The following is a 13510-nucleotide window of genomic DNA, read 5'->3' on the forward strand; positions in this document are numbered from 1 at the left end:
CACTGCCACCAGCGTCGTACCACAATCACAACTATAACCACTACGAACAACAGCAACAACAACAACAACAACAGCAGCAACACTACCACATCAAACAGCAACTGCCGTCCTTCATTATCAATTCTGCTAACATCACAATTGCCACCAACCAGAATTTCTCCGCGCACCATCCTCTTCACTACAACTCTAGCCAACATTAACCCGACCGCTGTTCAGCATCCTAAATAGAACATTATGATACATGCACACATTCATATACACACGTACATTATTTCATATATAAGTCTATATATATATATATATATATATATATATATATATATATATATGTGTGTGTGTGTGTGTGTGTGTGTATATACATATATATACATGTATATGTATATATATATGTGTGTGTATGTATGTCTGTATATATATATATATACATATTTATACATACATACACACATACACACACACATATATATATATATATATATATATATATATATATATATATATATACATATACATGTATATATATATATATATATATACACACATATATATATATACATACATATACATATATATATATGTATATATATATACATAAATGTATGTATATGTATGTATGTACGTATGTATGCATGTATGCATGAATGTATGCCTGTATGTATGCATGTATGTCTATATGAATATATAATGTATACTATATAATAATACTACTATAAAATATAAATGATAATAATAATAATAATAATCTATGCATGTACATACATATACATATACATGTATATACACACAAACACACGCACACGCACGCACACATACATACATACATACATACATACATACATACATACATATATATATATATCAGGGATTAAATGCATCATCAGTGATTAAGGAAGTAGCTTTTCTAATAGGCTATCCACAAGAATGCATGTATATTTCGCTATAACGTCATTTTTCAAGTACAGGAAATTTAAAATTCTTATTTGCTTCCCAAACAATTGCAGAGATTTAAGTCAATGACCAAGTTGATTGTCATCGCATCTTTTGCAAAATACTGACCATCTCTCGTAGCGGAAGGAAACGGTTAGAGAGATGAGTCTTCTGAAATTGATCTTTTTCATTAGACACTATAATGTTATAACTTATTCAAGTCATGATTAAATAAATTCAGGTGGAGGCACGGTACATGTAATATCAATAGAAATATATATGTGTGGATAGATGTTTCATTATGAATCGATGTCATTTTTAGTTAGTCCATGCAAAAGACATTCTAGTGTTCGCTTTAGAAATAATATCTGTTTGTATTTGTCTATAAAATTACTTCTGTCTCTTTCGCAGTCTGTCTCCCGCTAGCATTTCTCTCTAAGTACATATATATATATATATATATATATATATATATATATATATATATATATATGTTTACAAACATATGTAATTATGTGTGTATGTATATATATATATATATATATATAAACACACACACACATGTGAGCAGTATTGGTATCCAAGAGACCCAAGGTGGTAGGTAACGCTATGTAAATGCTATGGAAGGACCGTAGTTATACTCTCGGTCCGATAATAATACGAGTGAGGAGTCTAATGCGGGTCTTGTATGAATATGTATTTGTTAAATAAAATGAGACAACAAAGCCAAGGCTGTGTGGAATTTTCTTAAAGAGAACGTTAGTCTTACTGTTTCAGGGATATTAGGGATATCCCATAATCAGAGACGATGTGAGATGGTTAAATAGAGGGAAATAGTAGAGTTCAATATAAGGAGTTAGTTTGGAAAAGGAGGAAATAGGGAGTACAGAGGGAAATAGGAGAATGAAAGTAGAAATAGAAATAAAAATAAAAATATATAAAGATGTTATAGTGGCAGTTCCATTATCCAAGGAAAGTGGTGTGTAAAAGTGGTAGAAATGCTTCTTGTCCGTGGTATGTAAATTCCAATAGGAGTTCGTATTTTGTATTTACAAATGGAAAGCATGGAGACGTAGATTCCGTACTTTATTGAGCGAAAACACCTAACGCTTCACGAGGCTCCGGCGGGTGGTGGTAGCAAACCCTGCTGTACACTTTCACCACAACTTTTTCTCCATCTTTCATCCTGTTTCTGTTGTACCTGTATTTCAAAGGGCCAGCTTTGTCACACTCTGTGTCACGCTGAATCTCCCCGAGAACTACGTTAAAGGTACACGAGTCTGTGGAGTGCTCAGCCACGTGCACGTTAATTTCACGAGCAAGCTGTTCCGTTGATCGGATCAATTGGAACCCTCCCCGTCGTCGTAACCGACAGAGTGTCACGATATCTCTGTGTGAGCAAACACATATTTATATATTGTATGCATTTATTTAAAAACATGTATGCATGTAGTTGTATGTGGATGCGTATGTCTGTGTGTGAATGCATTTAATTTCTATGCAAGCAGTGAAAAAGCCTTCTCTAAAATATAATGTAAGGAATATTTTAAGGTAGATTTCTAAAGCTTTCCTCAACTTTGTTTTGTAAATTTCGGAATTTCATTATTTTCTTTATCGTTAAGGAGGCGATCTGAAAAGAATCGTTACGGCACCGAACGAAATACTCAGCAGTATTTCTTCCATCTTTACGTTTTTGGCTCAAAATCCGACGAGGTCGACTTTGCTTTTCATCCTTACGGGATTGATGAAATAAGCACCAGTTGAACACTGAGATCGATCTAATTCACTCATCTACCCACCTCAAAATTTCTGGCCCTATGTAAAAATATGAAACCATTATTTTCCTTATCGTTAAAGTGACGAGCTGGCAGAATCGTTACGACAACGGACAAAACGCATAGCAGCATTTTTTCCGTCTTTACGTTTTGGGCTCAAATTTCGCCGAGGTCGACTTTGCCTTTCATCCTTTCGAGAGTGATGAAATAAGTACCAATTAAATACTGAGGTCGATGTAATCGACTAGTCTCCTCTGCCCAAAATTTCAGGACTTGTACCTATTGTCGAAAGGATTATTATCTTCATCGTTGTACCCTGGATTCATAGACAGTTTAAACTTATAGAAGGTATAAAGCATGTCTTCCGGCATAAAACACAGAAATTGTGCATCTGGAGGTTTTATAACTGCAGCAATAACAGTCAAATCTCCCTCAACGTACATTATACCAGGTTGAATCCATAAGTATAGCGCCCGAAGCAGGAATGCTTGCTGTTGCTCAAATCTGCCTGATCGGGACCAAGGAAACTAAAGAATGCTACTGCTACTACTACTACTACTACTACTACTACTACTACTACTACTACTACTACTACTACTACGTTGAACTATGAAACCTAATTTACATATACCCACGAACACACTCACTGACGTACATACCTAGAAACGTGTATATCAAAGGTAAGTTCGAACAAATAGATTGTTGTCGTTTACCTTTCAAGAGATGATCAGTTTTTTAAATTATTCCTTTCCAGGAATTTCCCCCCCCCCCTTCACTATTAGTTCTCAAGTGGTCAAATTCCAAGGTCTTCGCCAAAATTTTGGGGAAATATTATTTTCCGTCTAGGTGTGGCTGTAGGATAAAAGGTTTGCTTCCCAACCACATGGTTCTGGGCTCAATCACGCTGCATGGTACCTTAGGCAAGTGTCTTCTATTATAGTTCCGAGCTGACCAATGCATTGTGAGTGGATTTGGGCAACAGAAACTGAAAGAAGTCTGTGATATCACAGACTTCTTTCAGTTTATGAGATACAAATAAGATGATAATTTATTTTTGAACGCAGAGAAAACGTTAGAACAGAAGAAATATTGGGTAAATTTCCCTTACAAAGCGGAAAAATTTGTCAACAACCAGCCATGGACCGAATTTTTCCGCTTTGTAAGGGTTATTTACCCAATATTTCTGCTGTTCTAACGGCGTCTCTGCGTTCGACAATATATCATCATCTTATTTGTATCTTACAATACACATTTCGACGCTTATAGAAAACAAACGTTAGTTTGTTTTTACTTATATACAAGTATATATATATACACATAAGTATGTATGTATGTATGTATGTGTGTGTGCATGTGTGTGTCTTGCCCATCACGGCGTGACAACCGGCGTTGGTGTGTTTACATCCCCGTAACCTATCGGTTCAGCAAAATAAACCGATAGAATAAGGACTAGGTTTTAAAATAAATAATAAGTACCTGGGGCGACTCGTTCGACTAAAATTCTTCAAGGCGGTGCCCCAGCATGGTCGTAGTCTAATGATAGAAACAAGTAAAAGATAAATGATTAAAAATGTATTAATGACATATGCATCGCTCTTCGCTATGATGTTCGACAAGTTTTTAAATATTTACAATCTTCTTAATTCCACTACATTTTCCAAATCTCAGAGCACCCAACTACCACGAAAAATCTACATTATTCAATATATCTTCTTTTAAGCTAGTTGAGTACAGTTTAAAGAATAGCTGGCAGCTATTTTTAGCAGTTAGAGCGACCATGTAAACTCTTACTTGTTGGTTCGGGAATTTCTGTAGAATTTTCTATATTGATGATGCCAAAATAAACTAATTTATCTTCAAATTATAGAACGGCCATACTGTACAGTTACGCTTCATCAATTTCTGGAGATTTATCTGTTACGTATTCCGACATTAATTCTTTTAAAATATTCCATTTGATAGTGAGTTATCTGCGTGATCGAATCCCATTATCTGCTAAACTAAAATAATAAAAACAACAGCCCACCACAAGAAATAAAATAACACTGCTTTGGATGCAAATCAAAATGGTTGTCGAATCATTCCCAAAGCATAGTGCTGGTGCTAATGAGAGAGATAGATTAGATGTACCAGACGATAGACTTCACATTTCACGTTGTATATTCATATTTCACGATATATACGCCTCATATTTTCACGATATATATTTCACATTTCACGATATATATTACACTTCACTGTTTAGATTTACATTTCACTGTGTATATATATATATATATATATATATATATATATATATATATATATATATATATATATATATATATATATATATATATATATATATATATATATATATGTATATATATATATATATATATGTATGTATGTATGTATGTATAAAAAATACAGAATGGGACAAGGACGCAAAACATCTAGACAGTTAGGTGATACAAAAAAGTGACAAAACATACAGGTAGACGATACAAAGAAAACACGTACAGGTCATTCGGAGTTTTCTCTCTTCAGTCGAGAGCCAGATTATCTTTGCAATTTCGGCTGGTTATTCTCGATATTGCTCCAATCTGGCCAGCCCCAAGGAAAAACTAAGCTAAGATTCCTTGGAAGAAATCAGCGAATGTATACAAAAACATATGATACGCATGTTAAGTATGTGTGTGTGTGTGTGTTTTTGTGCGTGTGTGTATATATATATATATATATACATACATATATATATATATATATACACACACACACATATATATATATATATATATATATATATATATATATATATATATATATATATATATATATACATAGATATATACATGCACACACAATATATATATATATATATATGTGTGTGTGTGTGTGTGCGTGTGTGTGTGTAAGACTCTCACTGCGTTAGCGTACCATGTTGCACCATTTCAAAAATCATTACAGTAGAGGGATACGAAGAAACCACGAAAATATTAGCCAAATTAGAGGAATTTAATCTGAAGAACCTCAGACCTCGGACTTTTAACCGTTCTTTTAGTCTTTTATCCTTTTACACGTTACAGTCATTTGGCTGCAGGCATGCTGGAAAACTGTCGTAAAGGGTTTAAATCGAATAATTTGACGCCAGGCCTTAATCTTTGTAAGCCTAGTACTTATTCTATCGATTTCTTTTGTCAAGCCGCTAATTTATGGGGATACAATCACACTAACATCGGTTTTCAAGCGATGATGAGAGCGACAAACACAGACGCAAAGACACACACACACATACATACATACATACATACATACATACATACATACATACATATAGATATTTATATATATATATATAATAATAATACAAATAATATGTGAGTATATGCATATATACGTACATGTATGTACATACCCACATCTACATGTATATATAGATGCATATCTGGGTACAGGACGTCACAAAAAAACGTGGACAAAATGAAAAACAGAACATAAACAGAGTACAGAAAACAAACAGGCCACATAGAGAACATTTCCTTCATTAGCTGCCCCTCTTCTAAACTAAGCGTTATATATATACGACGGGCTTCTATCAGTTTCCGTCTAACAAATCCATTCCCAAGACTTTGTCGGCCCGAGGCTATAGTAGCAGACACTTGTTAAAGGTGTCACGCAGTGGGACTGAACTCGGAACCATGTGGCTGGGAAGCAAGCTTCTTATCACACATCCATGCCTGTGAACAATTGTCAGAATAAGTTAAAAACTGTGAAAAGAAAATTTGAAGGAGATAGGATTTTTTACTCATTCTCTTTCATTTATGTTTGATAGTACTCAACAAGGTGACCACTGAATACAAACAACATAACCACTAATAAGCAAACGTACGTGTTGAATGGGATAAGACTCTGTTACAAGTCATGGGTAACTCCCTGTGTTGCTGATAACGAATCGGTTTGCCATTACGTTAAGTAGTTATTAATGTTAGGGCTAATACAATCGAGAACTGTAAGGCTAGAAATAAACTCCACGATAGACGAGTCCATAAATTGATTTCAATTCTGAGTTATAACTGTATCATTTCACTTAGGTAATAAATAATATTGAAAAAGTTATTAATGTCGCTAACACTCATTTCGCAACTCATATAAATTTGAAGCCTCGTCCCAATGTAAGAAACCAATTTTAGGGCAGGATTTGATTGGTTACATCCATATCATAAGTATGCTTGAGCAGAGACGATATGGGTTACACAACAACAACAACGACGACGACGACGACGACGACTACAACAACTATTTTAAAGAATGTTATTCTCTAAGGAATTGTAAAAAGAAAGACTATATTTTCACTAAGTGTGTACCAATCAATATAAAAACCTATCATACTTTCTGTAGTTGGCGGTTATAAGAAATACAAGTCCGTAAATTTAATTCTAGTGTCAGATTTATCTCTTCTTCAAGTAAGAAATTTATTTGTTTTCTCATTTATCTACCGGTCGAAAGTTTGAAGGTTCGCATCATGTCGGCACACGCATTATGTCTATCCCTATAGCAATGAACTCTTCAGAGTTTAATCCAAATGGTTGTAAGCATACTCATGCATAGCTAGTAATAGGCTCAGGCCAAATATAAACTGCAGACCCAAATTCATACTAATCACGAAATATTATCAACGTCACATAAGAAATGTAGATTTGTTGCTAAACGCTTTCAGACTGAGATATTTCGTCCCTAGAAAGTTCCTTTAAAGACGTAGAGCGTTCAAAGCCAGGCGAAACGAATCGATCCAGAGGTTAACGAGAACCAAATATATCGATATTTTGCAGTTATTTTCGCTCATCGGTACCATATACTTGATTTAGCCAGGAAATGAATTCAAGGTATATACAGATAGCGTAAAATCTGCATATATCTGAATTTTATACAAATAGCGTAAACTCTCTATATATATCTAAAGTATATACAGATAGCGTAAAATCTATATACTGATGTGCAACAGGTTTGCTCAAGGAAAATAAAAAATTCCCATCACGAATCTTGGAAACCAATTCAAAAACGAAGAAATCACGATATATATATATATATATATATATATATATATATATATATATATATATATATATATATATATATATATATAGGAATGGTGAATCTCGAAGCAAACAAAGCTATAAATAATTGCGTGTAACAACTAAGTTAAAGAGCCTTGGATAGGAAAAGTCGAATACTGCCTGTGGAACACAAACTCAGATCTTCAGTAAAGAGCCTTCGATTTTTTTCTATGCACAAGGTTTATAGACCAATATTTGTACGCTATCACTTATAGATTCACCATTCACTAAAACAAATGTATTATTTTACGTCCTTGGAGTTTCTAAATTCTCATGACATCTATCTATCTATCTATCTTTCTATCTATCTATCTATCTATCTATCTATCTATCGATCGATCGATCGATCGATCGATCGATAGATAGATAGATAGATAGATAGATAGATAAATAAATAGATAAATCGCTAGATAGAGAGTGAGAGAGAGAAAAAGAGAGCCATACTGGACACAAACTGACACAGACAGACAAACTCACACACACACACACACACACACACACACACACACACACACACACACACACACACACACAAATAATTTTAACTACAGGTGAAACTTAATCACTCATTGTAACATGGAGGAAAACAACAACAATAACAACCTCGGTCGATTGTCAACTAACGAGAACATCTACATGAAATCAACTCATTAGCTAGAAATAGCAACAAATTCTCCCTCAACATGCATTCCCTACCATTTGAATACGAGATAAAGGAAAAGGCATTGCCCAGTGTAGAGCCAAATATATATGAAAGAAGACGAAATGGTCACGGCTAGAACCCATTTTAACAAGGCCGAACAGTGTGGAAACAACAACAACAACAACAACAATAACAATAACAAGAGTAACAACAACAACAGCAGCAGCAGCTATCACTCCCACCAAATGCAAACTTTCAATTGGCATTTTACTCACCACGCTCAAGTGCGGAAAACTTCCCTGCCCTCCACACATCGCTCATGAAATGAGAATTAAAAAAAAATAAACAAATACATAAATAATAATAATAATAATAATAATAATAATAATAATAATAATAATAATAATAATAATAATAATAATAATAATAATAATAATAATAATAATAATAATAGTAGAACAAATAAAAAATATAATGTCTAACTAGAATAAATAAATTGAAATTGCTGACGGTAGAACAATAAAATCAGTTTTATTTCTTACTGTCAGCTAAAAGGTCTATTTAAACAGACGCTGTTTGTTTGCTTTCTTTGTCTTTATGGTAAGAGAAAATACATAGAAAACATGGCTTAGTAATTGATCGAAATATTATGTCAACGCACTTACATAAAGATTCTTTAGCATACAACTACTTTTAATAAGGAGTCTCTTTATGTTTTGTTGACAAACTGGTGACATGTTCTGCATTGTTTCTTTGTAGTCTTTTATGCTTCCATTAAGATCGAAATGTGAGTGTGTTTTGTGTGTGTGTGCGTGTTTTCTATGTTGGCTCGTGTTTCGATTTTTACTCGTGACGGTAGTGGGAAGGTTGGTGGCGGTGGTGAAGAATGGTGGGGGTGTTTCTTTATGCTTTCTGTGTTCGCTATTGAACAATAACACCGTTTGTCTTACCTATCTATCTACGATCGGATACAATGAAATATGGTGTGCGTGTATGTGCATGTGCGTGTATGTGTATGTGCATGTGCGTGTATGTGTATGTGCATGTGCGTGTATGTGTATGTGTATGTGCATGTATGTCTTTATATGATGTCTGTGTGACTGTATAAATATTGATATGTATAAACATATTCGTGAAGTTATGCAAATACATATATACGCATACATAGATGTATACATACGTATATAAATTATATGTATTTGCGCGTGAGCGTTCTTATATCGATATGTGTGTGTGTGTGTGTGTGTGTGTGTATGTGTATGTATCATTCTTGCATATATACATATATATATACACACACACACATAAATACACATAAATAAGTGCATAAAATATGTAATCCTATATATATATATGTGTGTGTGTGGTGGGGGTGCATTTTACATATATATATATATATGTATATATATATATATATATATATATATATATATATATATATATATATGTTGAAAATTCGATATTAATTAATATCAATTTAATACCAGGAAGCTAGCACATTAAAAGAATCAGAAGGTTCAGGAAAAAAAATTTTCGTGATCCTAAAAAGATTATAGTACTTGTGCATATAAGATTGACCAGAAACCGGTCTGTCAATATGCTAGAAGAAGCTCACTTAAAAAATTCTCAAATAAGGATTCAGCGGAGAAAAAACAGACGGGCGAGACCAGTGAAAATTATACATACCTCGGTTATTTACAGACTATAGTTTCAAAATCAATACTTCCAAATTAAAGTATCTATTTATCATCAGTACAAATTGCCGATATTATTATAATCGAACAGAATCTCGTGCTAGTTGTCTTCAACCAGTGAAAACGTGCACGTGATTCTATCCATTATAAAGATTAAAATTCAAAAGTCTTAGTTTTGGCGCGCTGAATCCGGAAATATCTCTGCAGAAAATAATCTCTGCTTTGAATTTACCAACTTTGAGAAATGTGATTATGGTTAATTAACATAATATGGTGAAAATTCGATATTAATTAATATCACCCGCTTGTTTTTGCTCCGCTGAATCCTTATTTGAGAATTTTTTAAGTGAGCTTCTTCTAGCATATTGACAGACCGGTTACTGGTCAATCTTATATACACAAGTATATATATATATATATATATATATATATATATATATACTCTTCTACTCTTTTACTCGTTTACTCTTTTACTTGTTTCAGGTATTTGACTGCGTCCATACTGGAGCACCGCCTTTAGTCGAGCAAATCGACCCCAGGATTTATTCTTTGGAAGCCCAGTACTTATTCTATCAGTCTCTTTTGCTGAACCGCTAAGTTACGGGGACGTATACACACACACACATTATATATATATATATATATATATATATATATATATATATATATATATATATATATATATATATATATATATTGTGTGTGTGTGTGTAGAGGGAGAGAAAGAGAGAGAGTACTTTTTCAGTTTTTCCTGTTGATAACGGCTAAAGAGCTAGAAACGCTGCATCTGGGAATCCGATAGGGGTCAACACTGAGCAGATATAACATTTTCACACCTTTTTACCGTACGGAAGAATTTTTTTATTCCTCGGCAAATGCGGTGGATTTGCGTTCAAAAGTTGAAATATGTCACGGAACGTTAAGTTTACTTATGCCCAATCACTGCTTGGGGCTGATACTGCATATATATATATATATATATATATATATATATATATATATATATATATATATATATATATATTATTTGTTTCAGTCATTTTTACAGCGGCCATTTTTACTGCGCATTTCGTCGAACAAATCGACCCCAGGACTTATTCTATCAGTCACTTTTGCTGAACCTCTAAGTTACGGGTACGTAAACATAACACACCAGCATCGGCTGTCAAGCGATGGTGGGATATACATACATACATACATACATATATATATATATATATATATATATATATATATATATATATATATATATATATACATATACATACATATATGACGGGCTCCTTTCAGTTTTCGTCTACTAAATCCAGTCATAAGGTTTTGGTCGGTCCGAGGCTATAGTAGAAGATACTTGCCCAAGGCACCACGCAATGGGACTGAGCCGGAACCATGTGGTTGGTAAGCAAACTACTTTATTTCATTTCAATTTGCCATAAAGGCAGTACACAGAGAGTAGCTACGGGCTGGACAAAAACATTAATGAGATGAAATGGATGATAAATATGATGGTATAATGAGAGAAGGCAAAAGCCGCCCGCCGAACTTTGCGTCTCTATAACACTGTTCTTTATAAAATTAAATTTTCACATTGAGGCTATGAACCTCGTACATAAAAAGTCATAAATTAAGGCATTTGCTTCTTACGATTTTTCATTACACAATATGAGGCACTCGTCCTCTTAGGTTTTTACGCCCGATATAGCCTTCGCTTCTCTCAAGCAAAACGATGGGTCTGGGTCGGGCCACTTTTCAATACTGAATTCGCCGAGGGGGAAGGAATTCCCCAACGCACTTATGTGACTACTCGACATGACCTCCGCAGACACCTGCGGAGGCCAGTCCGGATCCCTAGTACAGGTGAGGACTCCCTCCCTCCGACGCCTCCTTTTATTCACAAATTTCTGCAGGGCCCCTCCCTTTCGGAATAGGATTAGCCGATCCTTTTCCACACAGGGTGAGCCCACAGCTTCTACTGTCGGCGGCACAATTCCCGCCGACCTGCTTTCCTCCGTAGGTGGCACAATTCCCACCAACGAAATGTCGGGACACGCCGGCGGTGCACTATCGATCACCAGCCGTGCCTCGTTCTTTTTTTTCTTTTTCTTTGGGGCCACTGGAGTAGGGCGTACTTCCGCCTTTGCCGGAAGGTCCTCCTCCTCCCCCACGATTTTCGGTGGGCAACCATTGTTGCCCACCTTCTTCCTTTTTTTCCCTTTTTTCGAGGAGGTTTCCACCTCCTCGACTTCCTCCATCTCTCCCTCCACTGGGGGAGCGGGGGGAACAACATTTGTTAACTGTTCCAGGATCTTACTCTGGTCCTGGGGACAGTCTTTCTTGATATGACCGGGCTTCAGACACCGGTGGCACTTGGGTTTACGTCTCTCAAGAATTACCGGATATTTCTGGCCGGCCATCCTCAAAAAAATCCGGAAATACCAGATCCCTGGCTGATTGGGTCCACAGGGTCAAAACCGCTTTTGCCCCAGCCCAATCAGCTGTAGGTAAAATTTTCACATTTAAGAGCTTTGCTCCACTGCCACCCAGACCCCGCCGGATAGTATCCTCTATCCAATCAGGTTCTATACCGGGTGGCAGCCCACAGATCCAAGCCCTAGTTAATTTCTTCCCACAGTATGTGGGAAGAAACAGAATTTTTTCCCCTTCTAAGGGCTGGCTCGCAAACTTGCGAGCCACCTCAGGGGTGTCAAATAGCAATCTAACCGTCGCATATTTTACACCCCTTGCCATAAACTTAATCGTTGGCAGATATTCTGCCAACTCTTTTTCAATTTCAATTTTGGGAAAGACCGTAATGGTGTCGAGTAACCTAGAGTAGGTCCGTAACACCACCGTTCTTTCCCTGAAATCATTTAACCACTTCTTGGGTGGGATAATATCCCACTCCACAGCAGTGGCCTTTATGTTCTCTGCCATGATAAAAATGTCCACATAAAAATTAAACAACGAAAATTTTAAAAACAGGCAAAAAGAGAAAACAGTTAAAAAAAGCGGAAGAAATAAAATAAACAGTTCGTACTAAAAACAGTTCATAAAAGAAGGAGAAAGGAAATACAACAGTTCAGAAAGAATAAATAAAATATAAAGTTCCAGGCAGAATAACAAATTTTCAGGCCACAACGGTACTCCGGCTCCGCTGCAGTCGTCACTTTGCTGGTAAAAATGAAATCCTTTGCGTAGTTCCACGTGGTGTAGTTCAAATCAAGAGGAAGACTTTTCTTTAAATCTATTAGCTTTCAAAACTTGGTCTGAAAACAATAAATTCCTTCTCTGTTTTAAACAAAGTTCACAATATTCATTTGTAGTTCTCAATTCACGGCTTGAAACCAACAAACCTTTAGAAACTAAGTTCACAAT

General features: G+C 35.2%; 1 protein-coding gene across 1 annotated transcript in view; it reads right to left on the reverse strand.

The window, feature by feature from the left end:
- LOC149133743 (uncharacterized) overlaps positions 1–13274 on the reverse strand; it is a 15414-nt gene extending 2140 nt beyond the window's left edge. Inside the window, 2 exon segments of the mRNA XM_089358247.1 lie at positions 12170–12558; positions 12560–13274. Of these exon segments, the coding sequence (XP_089214373.1) occupies positions 12170–12558; positions 12560–13069 (899 nt within the window). The 5' untranslated portion in view covers positions 13070–13274.
- Positions 13275–13510: the final 236 nt, after the last annotated feature.

Source organism: Octopus bimaculoides, chromosome 10 (genome assembly GCF_046866305.1).
Source record: "Octopus bimaculoides isolate indiv1 chromosome 10, ASM4686630v1, whole genome shotgun sequence".
Classification (NCBI taxonomy): Eukaryota; Metazoa; Mollusca; class Cephalopoda; order Octopoda; family Octopodidae; genus Octopus; species Octopus bimaculoides.